The sequence below is a fragment of the Diabrotica virgifera genome, chromosome 6, assembly GCF_917563875.1.
Source record: "Diabrotica virgifera virgifera chromosome 6, PGI_DIABVI_V3a".
NCBI lineage: Eukaryota > Metazoa > Arthropoda > Insecta > Coleoptera > Chrysomelidae > Diabrotica > Diabrotica virgifera.
The window spans coordinates 83,996,770-84,013,431 of NC_065448.1; the positions used below are offsets into that span (position 1 = coordinate 83,996,770).

General features: G+C 34.5%; 2 protein-coding genes across 3 annotated transcripts in view; one reads left to right on the forward strand and one right to left on the reverse strand.

The window, feature by feature from the left end:
- LOC126886500 (uncharacterized) overlaps nucleotides 1-16,662 on the forward strand; it is an 85,096-nt gene that overhangs the window by 37,800 nt on the left and 30,634 nt on the right. For both annotated transcript variants that reach the window (XM_050653450.1, XM_050653452.1), the window contains 2 exons: nucleotides 13,357-13,415; nucleotides 13,613-14,068. In XM_050653450.1, coding sequence (XP_050509407.1) covers nucleotides 13,357-13,415; nucleotides 13,613-14,068 — 515 coding nt within the window. The remainder of the gene's footprint in view (nucleotides 1-13,356; nucleotides 13,416-13,612; nucleotides 14,069-16,662) is intronic.
- Nucleotides 1-16,662, reverse strand: part of LOC126886508 (zinc finger protein 501-like) — a 92,515-nt gene that overhangs the window by 2,143 nt on the left and 73,710 nt on the right. The gene's annotated exons all lie outside the window — the stretch shown is intronic.

Here is a 16,662-nt window from a genome sequence, read left to right on the forward strand (position 1 = left end):
TAGGGAATAGGGTTCGTGTGTTACCTCATTTGAAAGGTTATTCAATTCTCTATTCAGTAATATTAACATTGACAATTATTTATACAGGGTGTTCAAGAAAAATTATTTTGAATTAAATTAATTGACACAAAAAGAAGAATGTATGCAATTTATTTAACTCAAAATACATTCTACTACTGACAGAAAACAGAGAAAAATGTTTATTTGACAATTAAATATTGTTTTTCTCTTAAATTCAACATTCAACCTACCAAGAGGCAGATGGTTGGCAGCTTGAACATTTAAATTATGCGAAAAGCAATGTTTATTTATCAAAAAACATTTTTTTCTGTTTTGTGACAACAGTAGTAGTAATTTTGAATTAAATTAATTACATACATTCTTCTTTTTGTGCCAATTAATTTAATTAAAAAAATTTTCTTGGACACCCTGTATAAATAATTATCTTAATGTTTATATTACTGAATAGAGAATTGAATAACCTTTTAAATGAGCTAACATACGACCCCTATTCCCTATTTAAAAATAAGGTGTGGGGGAAATGGAAGGGAGGGGGTTGACAAATGACAAATGTATGTACCGCAAAAATGAGTCCCCCTTGGATCAAAAATCGACCTGTTTCGTAATTTCCTTAAAATCTAATAAATACTGCCAAATATCGAGGTGGACTGTTTTCTTTGGCCCACTCTGTATACAAAAATTAGTCTTCCTCATCAGTTTCAGCAAGTTCTTCGGGCTCCGAAGTATCTGATCTCATTTTGATATATTCTTCCTGGTACCGATTTGGAATAACATTATTTTTAATTAAATTCTTTAGATTCTCGCATTTTTTAGATTATTATTATTATTATCTCGGTTATTTATAGCGTTCTTCGCTATAAATAACCGAGATTTAGTTCCGGTTCCCAGTTTTCTTTAGATGCCAATTTTAATTCTTCGTTGTAAGCGGTGCCAGTGAAGGTGAAGTAATGGTTGATCGCCTTGTCTTGTGCCCTTTCACACAAATTCTTATTTCTTCACTTTCTGGATCTAATGATACTTTTGCTATAACCGTGGAAGAATTTTGGTCAGGTGATGCCACGGAAAAGTTAGGCTTACGCCAATAATCCGGTACGTGATATTAGCTGTTCTAGGTTACGCCGTGAGGGTTACGCCAAATGTTGGGATGAAATTGTGAAACCGCCAAATGTACATAATGACATTATTCTGATATTTTATAGGTTTATAGTAATAGGTGGGGTACGACTTTTGTCCGGGAGGTGTATTTCTGGTCGGTCTTTCAGAAAAACCAAAAATCTCAATTTCTAATTTTTGAGGGTTACACCCTTTGGCCTTTACACGATCGATATGGTTCAACTAGAAAAAAGCTTAAATTTATTCTGATTTTATTAGGTGCAAAATTACCTTCGAATGTTACTATGATTATTTGCCTATCAACAAGTTTGAAAGTCTGTGATTTTCTGTGATTTTTCTTTTAAGCCGTTTGACCTCTACTACTTTAGCATTGTCACATTCAATATTTTGCAGTAAGTAGTCTTCGGTAAAAAAAGTATCGGTCATTCTCACGATCCCCTTTCTGTGATTATAAAAAGTGGGAATGTAAGCTAATAAATTATTATTTTTGATAATATCATGTTTTATTAGTGAATTTGCTATGTTGTATGATTTAAACACAACTTTTACCCTACTTACAGATATTACAGATATAATGTCTTCTATATCGGATTTTAATTTATCATCTTTTAACAGATAGAAACCTATTTTTATAGGAAACAACCTCCCTATATTTTTGATACATGTTCCACGAAAACACAAAAGGGACCTTCTCAATTCTTCATTATTATCAACTTCATCAATAATATCATTATTAACATCAGAAATGTCGGGTGGCCTTTGGCCACCCGAATCGTTTGACATTATTTACTATTAAAATTATAAATATATCAACTAAAAATACTAAACTGTAGTAAAAACCAAACCAGCGACAAAAACTAACTTGGTTAAAGAAAATTAATTAAGCTTATATTACTTACTATACGAGTTAATTATATCTATTAAACTAAAATTATTAATTATAAAAATAAAATACTTCCCAATAGTCCATTCTTTCACGGTTTTTGCTCTAAATTTTAAAGAACCGCTTGGATTGACATGAAATTTGGCATGCGTATAGCTTACATGTCAAAAAAAGTGATATTGTGCCGATGTGTGCTTTTGCCCTGGGGGTGACTTTCACCCCCTCTTGGGGGTGAAAATATGTATGTCCAAAATAATTTCGGAAATGGGTAAACTGACTAATTTTAAGTAACTTTTGTTCTATAGAGCTTTTTCGCCAAGTCAACACTTTTCGAGTTATTTGCGAGTGAATATGTTCATTTTTCTACAAAATAACCACATTTTTAGACGGCTTTTCGCAAATAACTCAAAAAGTAAGTATTTTGTCGAAAAAAACGTTCTTAGAAAATATAGCCTATAAAAAAGTAAAACAAATGGTGTACGTGTTAGGTCTCTGGATCTCGTCGAACCAGAGTTATAGCCAATGAAAAATAGATTCATATTCACCAAATTTCAAATAGAATATTTCGACGTGAAATATCCAAAAAATTAAGCACTTTTTGGGGAAAACCCATTATAACTTTTTTAAAGTGTTTAAAAAAAGCTTTATTTCTGTTTTTACAAAAAGTTCCTAGCATTAAATTTAAGCAAGTTTCGCTCAAAATAAAGTTGGTCCCTTTTGTTTTTGCAAAAAAAAATCGGGAAGACCAACCCCTAATTAGCAACTTAAATGAAATTAATCGTTACCGCTCCACAAATTATTTTACTTATGTTGTGTTTATATGATCTGTAAGTTTCATCGATTCAAAGTGCTTGTTTTTGAAAAAATTTGGTTTTAAATTAAAATTTTTAAAAAGTTAAATTTTGAAAAATATGCTTTTTTTCAAAATAACTTAAAAATTGTTAGATATATCAAGAATCTCGAAAAACAAAAAAAGCCAGATTTGCTTTTCTGAATATCATGTATTTTTCTGTTTTTCTGTCAGACAAAAATTGATTAAGATGTGGTGTTTCTAAATTTGCATACATTCGTGATCAGTGACTCGTTCAACCCCTTTTAACTACAGCCCTTTCAATAATAAGGACTTTGAACCGATGAAACTTACAGATCATATAAACAATATATACACGAGTCAAGAAACTTGTGAAGTCGTAACGATTAAGTTCATTTAAGATACTAATTAGGGGGTGACTTTCTCGATTTTTTTACCAAAACCAAAAGGGACTAACTTTATTTTGAGCGTAACTTGTTTAATTTTGATGCTAAAATTTTTTTTTATAAAACAAAAATGAAGCTTTTTTAAACGCTTTAAATAAGTTGTATTGAGTTTTCCCCGAAATGTGCTTCTTTTTTGGTTATTTCACGTTAAAGTATTCCATTTGGAATTTGACGAATATGAACCTATTTTTCATTAGCTATAACTCTGCTTCTACTAGGTATAGTCCTGTCGCCAGTGGGGGTACAACGGCCTCCTTAATTCAGATGGACTTACCCAAGTTGTTTTTTTGTATTTTGATCCGTAGAACACGAATTTTTTGGGTAACAGTCGATCCGGATGTCGATAAGATTGTTATAAACAAAGAACTTGAGGAATCACATAACAGCGATTTTTCGCAAAACAAAACATTTTTTTTGAATTTTTTGGGTCATTCTAAGAAAAAAATGTTACTACAAGTTTTTTCGTAGGATGCATAGTTTTCGACATAAACGCGGTTGAACTTTCAAAAAATCGGAAAATTGCAATTTTTGAACCCGAATAACTTTTGACTGAAAAATAAAATAACAATTCTACTTACTGCATTTGAAGGTTCAAGTCAAATTCTGTCGGTTTTGATTACTTTCATTGCTAAAAATTAATTTTTTTATTGTTAAACAAAGCTATAAACACAGTGATTGAATGGTGTTTTCAATGCATTTCTCATTTGAAATCCAACGAGTAGGCGAGCATACACACAATTTCTACGTAGATTACGTACATTAAAACGCATGCATTGGGCACGGGAAACACTATGTGTTTATGGCTTTGTTTCACAAATAAAAAGTTAATTTTTAGCAATGCAAACAATCAAAATCGATAGAATTTGACTTGAACTTTCAAATGCAGTAAGCAGAATTGTTATTTTATTTTTTAATCAAAAGATATTCGGGTTCAAAAATTGCACTTTTTCGATTTTTTGAAAGTTCAACCGCGTTTATCTCGAAAACTATGCATCCTACGAAAAACTTTTAAAAACATTTTTTGCTTAGAATGACCCAGAAAATATAAAAAAATGTTTTGTTTTGCAAAAAATCGCTGTTATGTGATTCCTCAAGTTCTTTGGTTATCGACATCCGGATCGATTGTTACCCAAAAATTTCGTGTTCTACGGGTCAAAATACATAAAAAAAAACTTGGATAAGTCCATCTGAATTAAGGAGGCCGTTGTACCCCCCCTGGCGACAGGACTATTATAGAAACGTGATATGTACACCATTTTTTTTTTATTTTTTACAGGCTATATTTTTGCTAAGAATGTTTTTTCGACAAAATGATTACTATTTGAGTTATTTGCGAAAAACCGTCTAAAAGCGTGGTTATTTTGTTGAAAAAATGAACATATTCACTGCCAAATAACTCGAAAAGTATTGACTTAATGAAAAAACTCTATAGGACAAAATTTACCTAAAATTAGCCCGTTTATCCATTTCCTGACTTTCTTTGGACGAATATTTTTTCACCCCCAAGAGGGGGTGAAAATCACCCCCAGGGCAAAAGCACAGATCGGCACAATATCACTTTTTTTCTTTGACTTGTTAGCTATGTGTATGCCAAATTGCATGTCAATCCAAGCAGTTCTTAAAAATTTAGAGGTTTTGCAATATTTTACCGTTAAAGAACGGACTACAAATGAACTTAAAAACAAATCACCTGCACCAAAACTAAATTTAGCACGACCGACGTGTACTTGGCGAAAGCCAAACGAAGACTGTTCTTTCTATGTGTTGATTCCATTCTATTTTTCTTCTTTTGTAGTATTACAAAAGTAATATACCCTTGAAGCGTTTTACATGTCTGCTCATATGGGAACAAGGAAAGACTATCTATAGAGATACTGGGGGGTAAGAATGGGGCTAAAGAAGAAGAAGCAGACACATAAAGCCTCGTTGCGGGACGGCAGCTCATTTGTTGTGCGGGAGCTAGGTCGTAGATTCGTTAGGGAGGGTGAAGGGGTGTTAAGATGACTACACTACCATAACTAAATACATAAGGGTACTTACTCTGACTAGAGGATCTTTCTACTATTTAACAAAAAGGGACGCCGTTTGAAATAAATCCTCTATTTCACCTATGGGTACTTACTGGATACTTTCTTACTTACGGGTACCAATCGGGGGGACAATCATCATTGATTCCTCTTTGGGGTTACATTGGGACAACATCTTTCCTTATTATTGGCTTCTATGCCATATTCTTTCTTTTCTCCTGAACTAAAACTTTCATACAGTTGCATTAGTTTTCTGTTAAAATTTTTCCAAAGGCTACAGAAATGAGATGATAGATACACTTTCACAAACATTTATTTAAAACTTTACGGTGGTTTTTTTTTTTAAACAAACAAAAAAACTTTTAACAGGAAATGATTTTACAGGACAAAATATCTACAAATCTTTTACATTACAAAAAAAATCTTCAATTTAACATAACAAAAGAATGACAAAAGAACTTGTTGGACAGTGTATGTCAAAACAAAATTTTGACGCAGCTGTCAAAGGTCAAAGTCACTGTCATTTTAATTTACAAGTTGCATCATGAAAGCACAAACAACTATTATTTTTCAAAACTCTTTACCAACAAAAATATTTATCCATTTGGGATCCTTGCAAAATTTAAAAAAATATATCATACCATATTTAAACAAAATCCTTTATCACACGTCACAAACTACACGGAAAGGGGGTTCATCTACAAACAAACAGGGTCATCGACCTGAGGTGGGCTTCATGGCTTCCTTTTTATTTCGGGGCAATCAACTGGATAAACATCACGGGACTGGAACTCAAAATGTCTACATCAGGACATCAATCGGGACTCGGAAGACTTCATTTAAACAGGAACTTGGACAAGATACAGGGACTTCATACCACGCCGGCGTATAGTACTGCGTCACAACTCAAACACAGTGTAAGAGCACCCAACTTCACTACGGGGTAAAAAAAACATCGTGCCCTCACACTAGATCTTCCAGAACGACATACTATACCCTTTACCGGCGGGTAACAAAAGGCACCACGCCCTTTTGGGGTGAGTCGGCAAGCGATCTTCACGCTTGAAGAAATCAAACCGGACTGATCTGCGCTTCGGTCTGAAGCCACAGATCGGGGAAAATACGACGGAAGTACCGAGCGATTTTGATCCTTAGGGATGCTTAGTTGACAAGAACTCAACTTTCAGTTCAAGATTTGTTCTAGAAAGTTCATCTACGCATTAGAACTGTACTTTTGTCAACACTTCTTACAAATTCTGTTTTTGCGTCTCAAATAAACAGGAATCTTGTAACACATTGAAATGTTGCTGCAATACTTCATGGCTGTATACAGGGTCGGTTTGGGATCTTATAATGATATTGAACTTCACAAAATAAATTAAAAAAATAGACATTCTTTTTGGGAATTGGGATATTAAATTAATGTTGGAGTTTTTTCAAACGTTACAAAGCCTCCGCGCAAAAGAGAAACCTGGATAAGATTATCCAGTTTTCGATAACAAACAGAAAAAAATCCAACATGGACATCTTAGGTGTGACAGGACAACAATATCAAAATATTTAGATAATGGCTAGTGGGGATTAAACAAAACAAAAAAGTCGTTAGGGATTGGGCTAGCGTGCCATCAATCGCCAGACTCTTTAAAGTCGAGTAGACTTAAATGTTTCTTGACTCTACAAAGAACTGTAGGTGACAAGAGTTTCTGTGCCTTGGGAAAGAAACTAAACTTGTGCCCTGTGTGGACCTCGCTGACATCCACAGCAGTAACACAAGTGACATACCAGGGCAGACACAGCCTTGTCACCTCGTTGCCTAACCGCGAGCGGTTCACAAAAACTAAAAAGTTGATGTTTGACAGATAAACATCTGCCCAAACTCTGCTAACACCTAGCGAGTTTCACGGGACATTTCGGCAACGGTTCTGCAAAACGAGGATTTAGACAATCCAGTCTAAACACCTCAGTGAGACAAAATCTCACCAACAACTTACTTCAACAACTCATTCAAACAAGACAGGGCTAGACAAAGGGGTATATGACAACAACAAGGGCTAAAATCAAAACAAGACTAACAAGGGGGAGGGGGTATGTGTGACAACAACAAAAGACCAAAAAGACTAGTATACTGGGTTCAAACAGGATATCAAACTTTTTAAACAAGACTAAGGGAAATGAACGCAACATATGATATAGAGAACACTACATCATTACGTTTTCAATCAACAGTCCAATCCAGGACATAAGAACCTTTCATGAACGTTCACTAGACAACTCTCTCATTTTCAAATCACAAGCTGGGGAAAGACTTCATTTTCAAAACAGGGCTACACTTCACTTTTCGAAACAGGGGATAGACTTCATTTTTCAAGACAGGGGGGTTGGGCTTTACTTTTCAAAACTGGGGGCATTTCATTTCTCAAGACTGGGGGCATTTCACTTCTCAAGACTGGGGGTGGACTTTATTTTTCAAAACGGGGGGCTACTTTTTCAAAACAGGGGATGAAAGCAACACGCAAGGGGAAGACCAAAGGGACATTGGAAAGTATGACAGTTCTGACGAACAACCGCTTCCATTTATCGACCGAAAGCAAGCTTCACCTGTACTCAACGCGGCCAGATCCTAACCTCACCAGCCTTGTCACAGCTTCTGCTCTTGGCCTACTTTCAATCAACAAAGAGAAGAGAGGTCAACTAACTATTCGCCAAAAAAAATCAAACTCCAGCACGGACACGGGCTAACAGACAACACGGGCTAATAGACAACACGGGCTAATAGACAACACGGGCTAATAGACAACACGGGCTAATAGACAACACGGGCTAATAGACAACACGGGACAACAGACAATGGGCTCTAAAACTTCCAGACAAAACAGGGATAGACAAACAAACAGACAACAACATACTTTTTGACTTCTAGATATTCTCAGGGGCTTACAAACACAAACAATATTGAAATTTGGTTCCTATATGAGCTCACACGGGATAAGACATTTCTTGCTCCGACTACTAATGAAAGTGTTCACAGATAGCTGAACAACACTTCCTTCATCACGAGTATTACACTTGTGACATGTCAGATACAAAAAGACATACTTCATTCACGGGGGGACTTCAACTACTTCACTGGGGGGGAGACTTCAACTACTACTTCACGGGCTCTTTTTAACTAACCTCTGGCATCCTTTTGACACCTACAAAGATAGATTAGTCAAAAAAAAAAAAAACAAGGGGCAACACAGACAAGGGGGGGGCTTTTTCAGGGGCTAACTTCTACACTTCAAGACAGTTATTCTCAAACAGTGTCGACAGAGAACGCTATCTTCAAATCTAAAAGTGACAGCTTTTCTCCTGGCTGCTTGAAAAAAACACAGAAGTGGGGGGCCTCTCCACGGTTTCCCTCTTCACTTCTTCACGGGGCCACTTCTCAAGGGGATGACTTCTCAATGGGATGACTTCTCCAACTAACCTGTGGCATGACATACACCAACAGAGATAGGCTTCGCTGGAAAAACAAGGGACTACTCTCACACAGACTATACGGGGCTAAGCTCATACACGGACCATACCAACAACATCACACATCTAATCAAATGACCAAATCAATAAATCACAAAAAACGATTATTCTGTAAAAAAAACTGTTGATCTATAGGAATACATGCAAAAAATACAACATACTGTTATACTTCATAATTGGATTCAATATTCAAAATATTTAACGTTACTTTTAATCAAAATTTTCAAAAAAATTTTACGTTACTTTTTTATTCAACTGTTTGTCTATATATTTCATCAATATTTTCAAAAAAATTCAAATCAATGCTTTCATCATGGGTACAATATCAATACAATACAGTTAGTACGCTAAAATAACATACAATTCTGTTCTACGATACTTACAATACAATACAATACCAGTATACATATGGGGTTACAAGTTAAATACACTATGATGTATGAAATGGTACATGCCTATACAATCAACAGCACGACCAAATCAACATCACAACAAAATGTGTACTTACTTACACCTCTTTGGAAAAATTATTAACTTTTGCAACAAAAACTACAAAAATGGGCTCTTTCATGGGGACTAACAGACTGAAACAGTTTCGGGGGCACTAACAGACATGAAACAGTTTCTGGGGGCAAGACAAGAGGAATCTGGGCTAAACTACATGGGAAGACTTGGGCGATATTTACTCGGGTCAAACTTCAGGGTGTACGTTACAAATGTAACACTAAGTGGGGGGTGGCTAAAGACATTGGGGACTAGTAGATAGGCTAACTACTAGTTGAACATGTCTACAAGCTAGACTTGTAACAATGGGCATACAAAACATGACACGAGTCGAGCTTCCATGTTATCGGAAACACTTGCACCACAAACTGAGATCGGCTACCCAAGACGGGCACTGCCTAACAGTTGTAGTACAAATGAGACCGAAAGGAGGCTAAAGGGATATGGTAGTGGGCACATGCTAATGGGGTCAGGGGGTAGAAATAACACGCCCCACGTTGTCGGGGCCAGCTGAAGCATTCAACTGGACAAGACAACTACTGGATACTGAAGGAGGCAGAAAAATGAATCGGCCTCACACGTTGGGCGACATTTGATGCGTTTTGAGCCCCACACGTTGGGCGCAATTTGAAGCGTTTTACATGTCTGCTCATATGGGAACAAGGAAAGACTATCTATAGAGATACTGGGGGGTAAGAATGGGGCTAAAGAAGAAGAAGCAGACACATAAAGCCTCGTTGCGGGACGGCAGCTCATTTGTTGTGCGGGAGCTAGGTCGTAGATTCGTTAGGGAGGGTGAAGGGGTGTTAAGATGACTACACTACCATAACTAAATACATAAGGGTACTTACTCTGACTAGAGGATCTTTCTACTATTTAACAAAAAGGGACGCCGTTTGAAATAAATCCTCTATTTCACCTATGGGTACTTACTGGATACTTTCTTACTTACGGGTACCAATCGGGGGGACAATCATCATTGATTCCTCTTTGGGGTTACATTGGGACAACATCTTTCCTTATTATTGGCTTCTATGCCATATTCTTTCTTTTCTCCTGAACTAAAACTTTCATACAGTTGCATTAGTTTTCTGTTAAAATTTTTCCAAAGGCTACAGAAATGAGATGATAGATACACTTTCACAAACATTTATTTAAAACTTTACGGTGGTTTTTTTTTTAAACAAACAAAAAAACTTTTAACAGGAAATGATTTTACAGGACAAAATATCTACAAATCTTTTACATTACAAAAAAAATCTTCAATTTAACATAACAAAAGAATGACAAAAGAACTTGTTGGACAGTGTATGTCAAAACAAAATTTTGACGCAGCTGTCAAAGGTCAAAGTCACTGTCATTTTAATTTACAAGTTGCATCATGAAAGCACAAACAACTATTATTTTTCAAAACTCTTTACCAACAAAAATATTTATCCATTTGGGATCCTTGCAAAATTTAAAAAAATATATCATACCATATTTAAACAAAATCCTTTATCACACGTCACAAACTACACGGAAAGGGGGTTCATCTACAAACAAACAGGGTCATCGACCTGAGGTGGGCTTCATGGCTTCCTTTTTATTTCGGGGCAATCAACTGGATAAACATCACGGGACTGGAACTCAAAATGTCTACATCAGGACATCAATCGGGACTCGGAAGACTTCATTTAAACAGGAACTTGGACAAGATACAGGGACTTCATACCACGCCGGCGTATAGTACTGCGTCACAACTCAAACACAGTGTAAGAGCACCCAACTTCACTACGGGGTAAAAAAAACATCGTGCCCTCACACTAGATCTTCCAGAACGACATACTATACCCTTTACCGGCGGGTAACAAAAGGCACCACGCCCTTTTGGGGTGAGTCGGCAAGCGATCTTCACGCTTGAAGAAATCAAACCGGACTGATCTGCGCTTCGGTCTGAAGCCACAGATCGGGGAAAATACGACGGAAGTACCGAGCGATTTTGATCCTTAGGGATGCTTAGTTGACAAGAACTCAACTTTCAGTTCAAGATTTGTTCTAGAAAGTTCATCTACGCATTAGAACTGTACTTTTGTCAACACTTCTTACAAATTCTGTTTTTGCGTCTCAAATAAACAGGAATCTTGTAACACATTGAAATGTTGCTGCAATACTTCATGGCTGTATACAGGGTCGGTTTGGGATCTTATAATGATATTGAACTTCACAAAATAAATTAAAAAAATAGACATTCTTTTTGGGAATTGGGATATTAAATTAATGTTGGAGTTTTTTCAAACGTTACACCCTATTCCACGAACATACGCCTGTTGTGGATTACTTCGACAACGAATATTTTACTGTGCAAAATAGAACGAAAGTAAATTGCAAATTACATTGTTGTTTATTGGAATCATTATTAGCGCCATTTACTTTCGTACTTCTTATGTTGCACAGTAAAATATTCATTGTCGAAGTAATCCAAAACAGGCGTATGTTCGTGGAATGGCCCATACTACTCGTATTTCCTCAGTTCTTACTCTGTCTCTTAGAGTTTGATTTGTTATTTTTCGTAAGACTTTCATTTCTACTGTTTCCAGCAATCTTTGTGTTTTCGCCGTATCTGCTCTTGTTTCCGTTGTCTACGTCATTATCGGTCTTATTGTTGATTTATATATCCTTGTTCTCGTTTCCGTTGTGAGGTATTTGTTTTTCCAGATTGTGTTGTTGAGACATCCTGCTGCTATGTTCGCATTGTTCACTTGTTTTTGTACTTCTTCCACTTTTCCGTAGCTTGACAGTATTATTCTTAAATATTCCATTCCCATCACTTGTTCTTATATTTTGTTATTTACGACCAGCTTACATCGTCTCGGTTCTATTACTTAGTTGATATTACTATCGATTTAGTTTTCTCCGTGGAGATATTTTATATGGGATTATGTCACAATTCGTTGTAGTGATAATTACATTTTGTTTGTTCTCGACATTTCGATTTCCAATCTGGAAATGGTTTTCAAAAAAGAAAATGACAAATCAAACCAATTATAGATTTCCATGTAAATATAACCTGAAATTGACCGCCAATCATGAAAAATTGAAACTTGATAAATAAGTAACGTAAAATATAATATATCTAACGTAATTACCTCTTCCTCTTCTTCAGATGCAAATCCGCTAATGGATGTTAGCAAACACATTTTCCATTAACTCTCTGTTTCTAGCAATGTATATCAGATATTGTATGTCCTTAATCCCTGCCTTATGTTTCGGAGCCAGGACATTTTCTTGCGCCCTATTCCTCTCTTGCCTTCAATTTTACCCTCCATTATAAGTTGAAAAAACTGGTATTTTTCGTTTCTCATGATGTGACTCATGAGTAATACGCCGTTTTACTTTTCTTGATGGTTTCGAAAAGTTGGCGTTCTTGGTTGATTCTACATTTATTATTTTCGCCGTCGATATTTTTAGGATACGACGATAAAACTACATTTCGAAGGCTTCTAATCTGTTTGTGTCCCTCGTTTTGAGTGTCCAGCCCTGTACGCCATATAATAGCAGCACCGACCACACGTAGCACTTAGTAAACCTTAGTCTCAGTTGAAGATCGAACTCTGAACAGATCAGTACCTTCCTGAATTTTACGAAAACTTGTCGAGCTTGCTCAATGCGACATTTTACTTCCTTGTCCGATGCCCAGTCTTCAAAAAGCCACGTTCCCAGGTATTTAAATTTGCCCACTCTTTCAATGTACTTCGTATTCGGTGTTATGTAATTATCTGAGTTATTTATTTTTAAGTTCAGAATTTTATGATAATATGTAGAATTTTTATAATCTAATAAAATCCAATAATAATAATTATAAAATTGTTCAACTGTATAATTAAACAAAGTTATAGTGTAAAGTAATTTATAGACTTCTATCGATAGAATGAGGATCCTCATTGGCACGCTAGATATACATGAATTCCACTGCCAAGTGTGAGACTCAGAACAATTTTAGAAGTAAAGAAATATTATTATTTAACTTAATTGTAGAACTTATCATTTCAGGTAAAGTGGACGAAAATGATTCTAATTTTGATTCAACGAATAAATCACCCAAAAACATAGTAAGTTTTTAACAAATTCTAGGATTACTGCCTCATAATATTGCTATTTACAAATTAATTTACATGAATTTGTTACTACTAGTGATACATTATCTGACGTGTTGAGTACAATCTTATTTTATAATAATTATTATAAGCTACATATTTTTTCATATAAAGAAGCATCACATATTTGATACTAACTTCAACTATTACAGATTCAAAAAAGCAAGAACAAAAAAGTGGCACATTGTAAATTTTGTGAAGAAGATGTGCATTCAAAAAACTTCGTTAGACATTTGGAAAGAAGCCATCAAAGTGAAACAGAACTTATTAATATATTTCAACTTCCAAAAAGTAGCAAAGAAAGAAGAATTGCTTTATCTGCTCTTCGATACGACACTAATTTTAACCTCTATATAAATAGTAATAAAATAAGACCGGTTCGTAAACAATCAACTGCAAATGGTGAACCAACTTACTATCCTTGTGGTTACTGCAAAGGATTATTTGTAAAATCATACTTAAAACGTCATTCAAAGAAATGCCTTTTCCAAAAGCAATGGACGAAGGCAAATAAAACTAGACAAAATCATATGACAAATTCACAGACAATCGTTGCTTGCGCCTTGGACCCTACCAAGGTCATATCTAAATTTAATGTTAAGGAGCAAGTAAGTAAACCACATATTTATAAACATAACTCACTCATTCATCAAAAAATGTTTATTTAAAAAAGCCATCAAGATTATGATTTTTAAATTTTTTCTTGAACTATGTCTCATCATCATCATCATTTGGCTCTACAACTCTATGTGAGTCTTGGCCGCGTTTACTATTTCCCTCCATTGTTGTCGGTCCTGAGCAGCTATTTCCCATTGCTGTACTCCCATTTTGCGTAGATCGCTGGCTACTGCGTCCTTCCATCTCTTTCTTGGGCGACCAACTGACCTTTTTCCATCGGGCCTTTCCCAGAATGTGGCGTTTAGAAGTCTTTCGTCACTTTATCTTAGTACGTGACCCGCCCATCGTATTCTGTTTGATTTAATGTAGCGTACTATGTTTTCATCTCCGTATATTGTCTGGAGTTCATCATTGTGCCTTCTTCTCCATTCTCCTGTTGTCTCTTCTCTGCAAGGCCCATAGATAGTCCGCAGTATCTTTCTTTCAAGTACCAGTAATTTTGTTGTTTCCCGCTGATTCAGAGTCCAGGTTTTGCTTCCGCACGTCATTGTGGGACGAATTATTGTCTTATATACTCTTATTTTTGCTGGTCTTGATAGTATTTTTGATTTGAACTATGTCTGCGCTGTTAAATTTATGATTACGATTGATGACAATGTATTAAAATAAGACATTTTTTACTGTCAATGATTAAATAAATCATGAACATGCCTTTTTCGCAACATCTTCTATCAATATGTCAATGTTAACTGATAACTTTTTTAATGAACACTCGATGCTTACACCTCGCATGCAACAAAATTACAGTGTGTAAATTTATAACAGGTTCCTCAAAAGAAACAAAAATATACAGTCGAAAAAATGAAAGAATACCCTTGAACGATCACATCAATCACTTATTTTGTATTTACTGTCTTTTTCTATAACAAATGCTTTTTATTTATAGAAAAAGACAGCAAATACAAAATAAGTAATTGATGTGATCGTTCATGGGTATTCTTTTATTTTTCCGACTGTATATTTTATAATTGTACACACTACTTATTTATTTTCTACTATTTTATACAAAGGCCGCAATAACAACATTTTTCTAGGTGGGTATTAACATAGCTGTTCCGTTTCATTATAATTTAGTTTATGTTGTTTTTCGATTTTATTTTATTTAGATTCATATTGGTAATTTTTAAAGTTTTGGGTAAATTTTAGTTTCCAGAAATCTCTTAAAAGATTAAAATATTTATCAGTTTTACATATTTCTGGGGAAGGTTTGTCTATTCCCCTCTCTTTAGAAAGTAGGTATTTCAACATTTGATAAGGACAATAGAGAGATATCGCGAAGACTAACGTTAATACCGTGTCAAGTCGTAAATAACAGATAACGGTCTATTTCAACACAGCCATCAAGAGAGTTATCGCAAATGTTCTGGGGGCGGGGCTTCACGTTATTATGACAACCGACGTTTGGGATTAAAAGTAACCTAGAAATTAATGTTGAGGAATACTATAAAGGTTTTTTTTATTGAAAAATGAATTTGGATGCTGAGCAGGTTGACTTGCATTTTAATTTTAATGATTTAACCAATAGGGGAATCAAGATAGAACGAAAACATGCATTATTTCGGATTAATTCAAACAAGCTTATATTTTTCTAAAACTTATAGTATAAGTTTATATACATATTAAAGTAAAAAGTTCTACTCACAGATTTTGCTAATTGTTTATTAATTGTTTAAACAATAACAATTGTTTCGTATAGATAATTTTAAAAATATCGTTGAATTCATCATTTTACTTTGATCAAAAATGTTTTTATTTTGTTTTTGAGTATGCTGAATCCGAATATGGCATTACAATTCGAAAATTCTTATACAGTAGCTCTTATACAGTATATGTCTGCGTATCTAGGAACCATATGGGAAACTTTTTTATTATCAATTCTACGAAAAAAAGTTATTTTCCATAAAATGCTCAGGATAGCCTAAAATCTAAAACTCAACCATCAGATATCAAATTTTATCAATTTTATACAGGGTATGTCAAAAATATAAATTTCGTTAAGGAGTAAAGTACCTTTATATTCCAGAGTAATAAAAATTGTTATTATGAAAAGTTATTTGGAATTAAAAACTATGTTTCAATATACAATTATATCCTTCTAATTAAGAAAAAAAATTTAAATTTTTTCTCAAATTACGCGATACCTATCATCATATTTATTACATTTATGATAACGATTTTATTATCAATTTTACGAAAAAAAAAAAATTATTTCGCATAAAATGCTCTACCTGGTCTAAAATCTAAGATATAACCATCATATTATATCAAACTTTTTTAATTTTATACGAGGTATGTAAAAAAATATGAATTTCGCTTAACAGTTAAGTGCCCTTATAGTGCATAATATTTAAATTAGAAGGACGTAATTGAACATTGGAACTTAGTTTTTAATTCAAAACAACTTTTCTTAACAAAAATTTTCAATATTGAGAAATTTAAAGGTGCTTTACTCTTGAGTGAAATTCACATTTTTTTAAATACCTCGTATAAAATTAATAAAATTTGATATCTCATGGTTGCATCT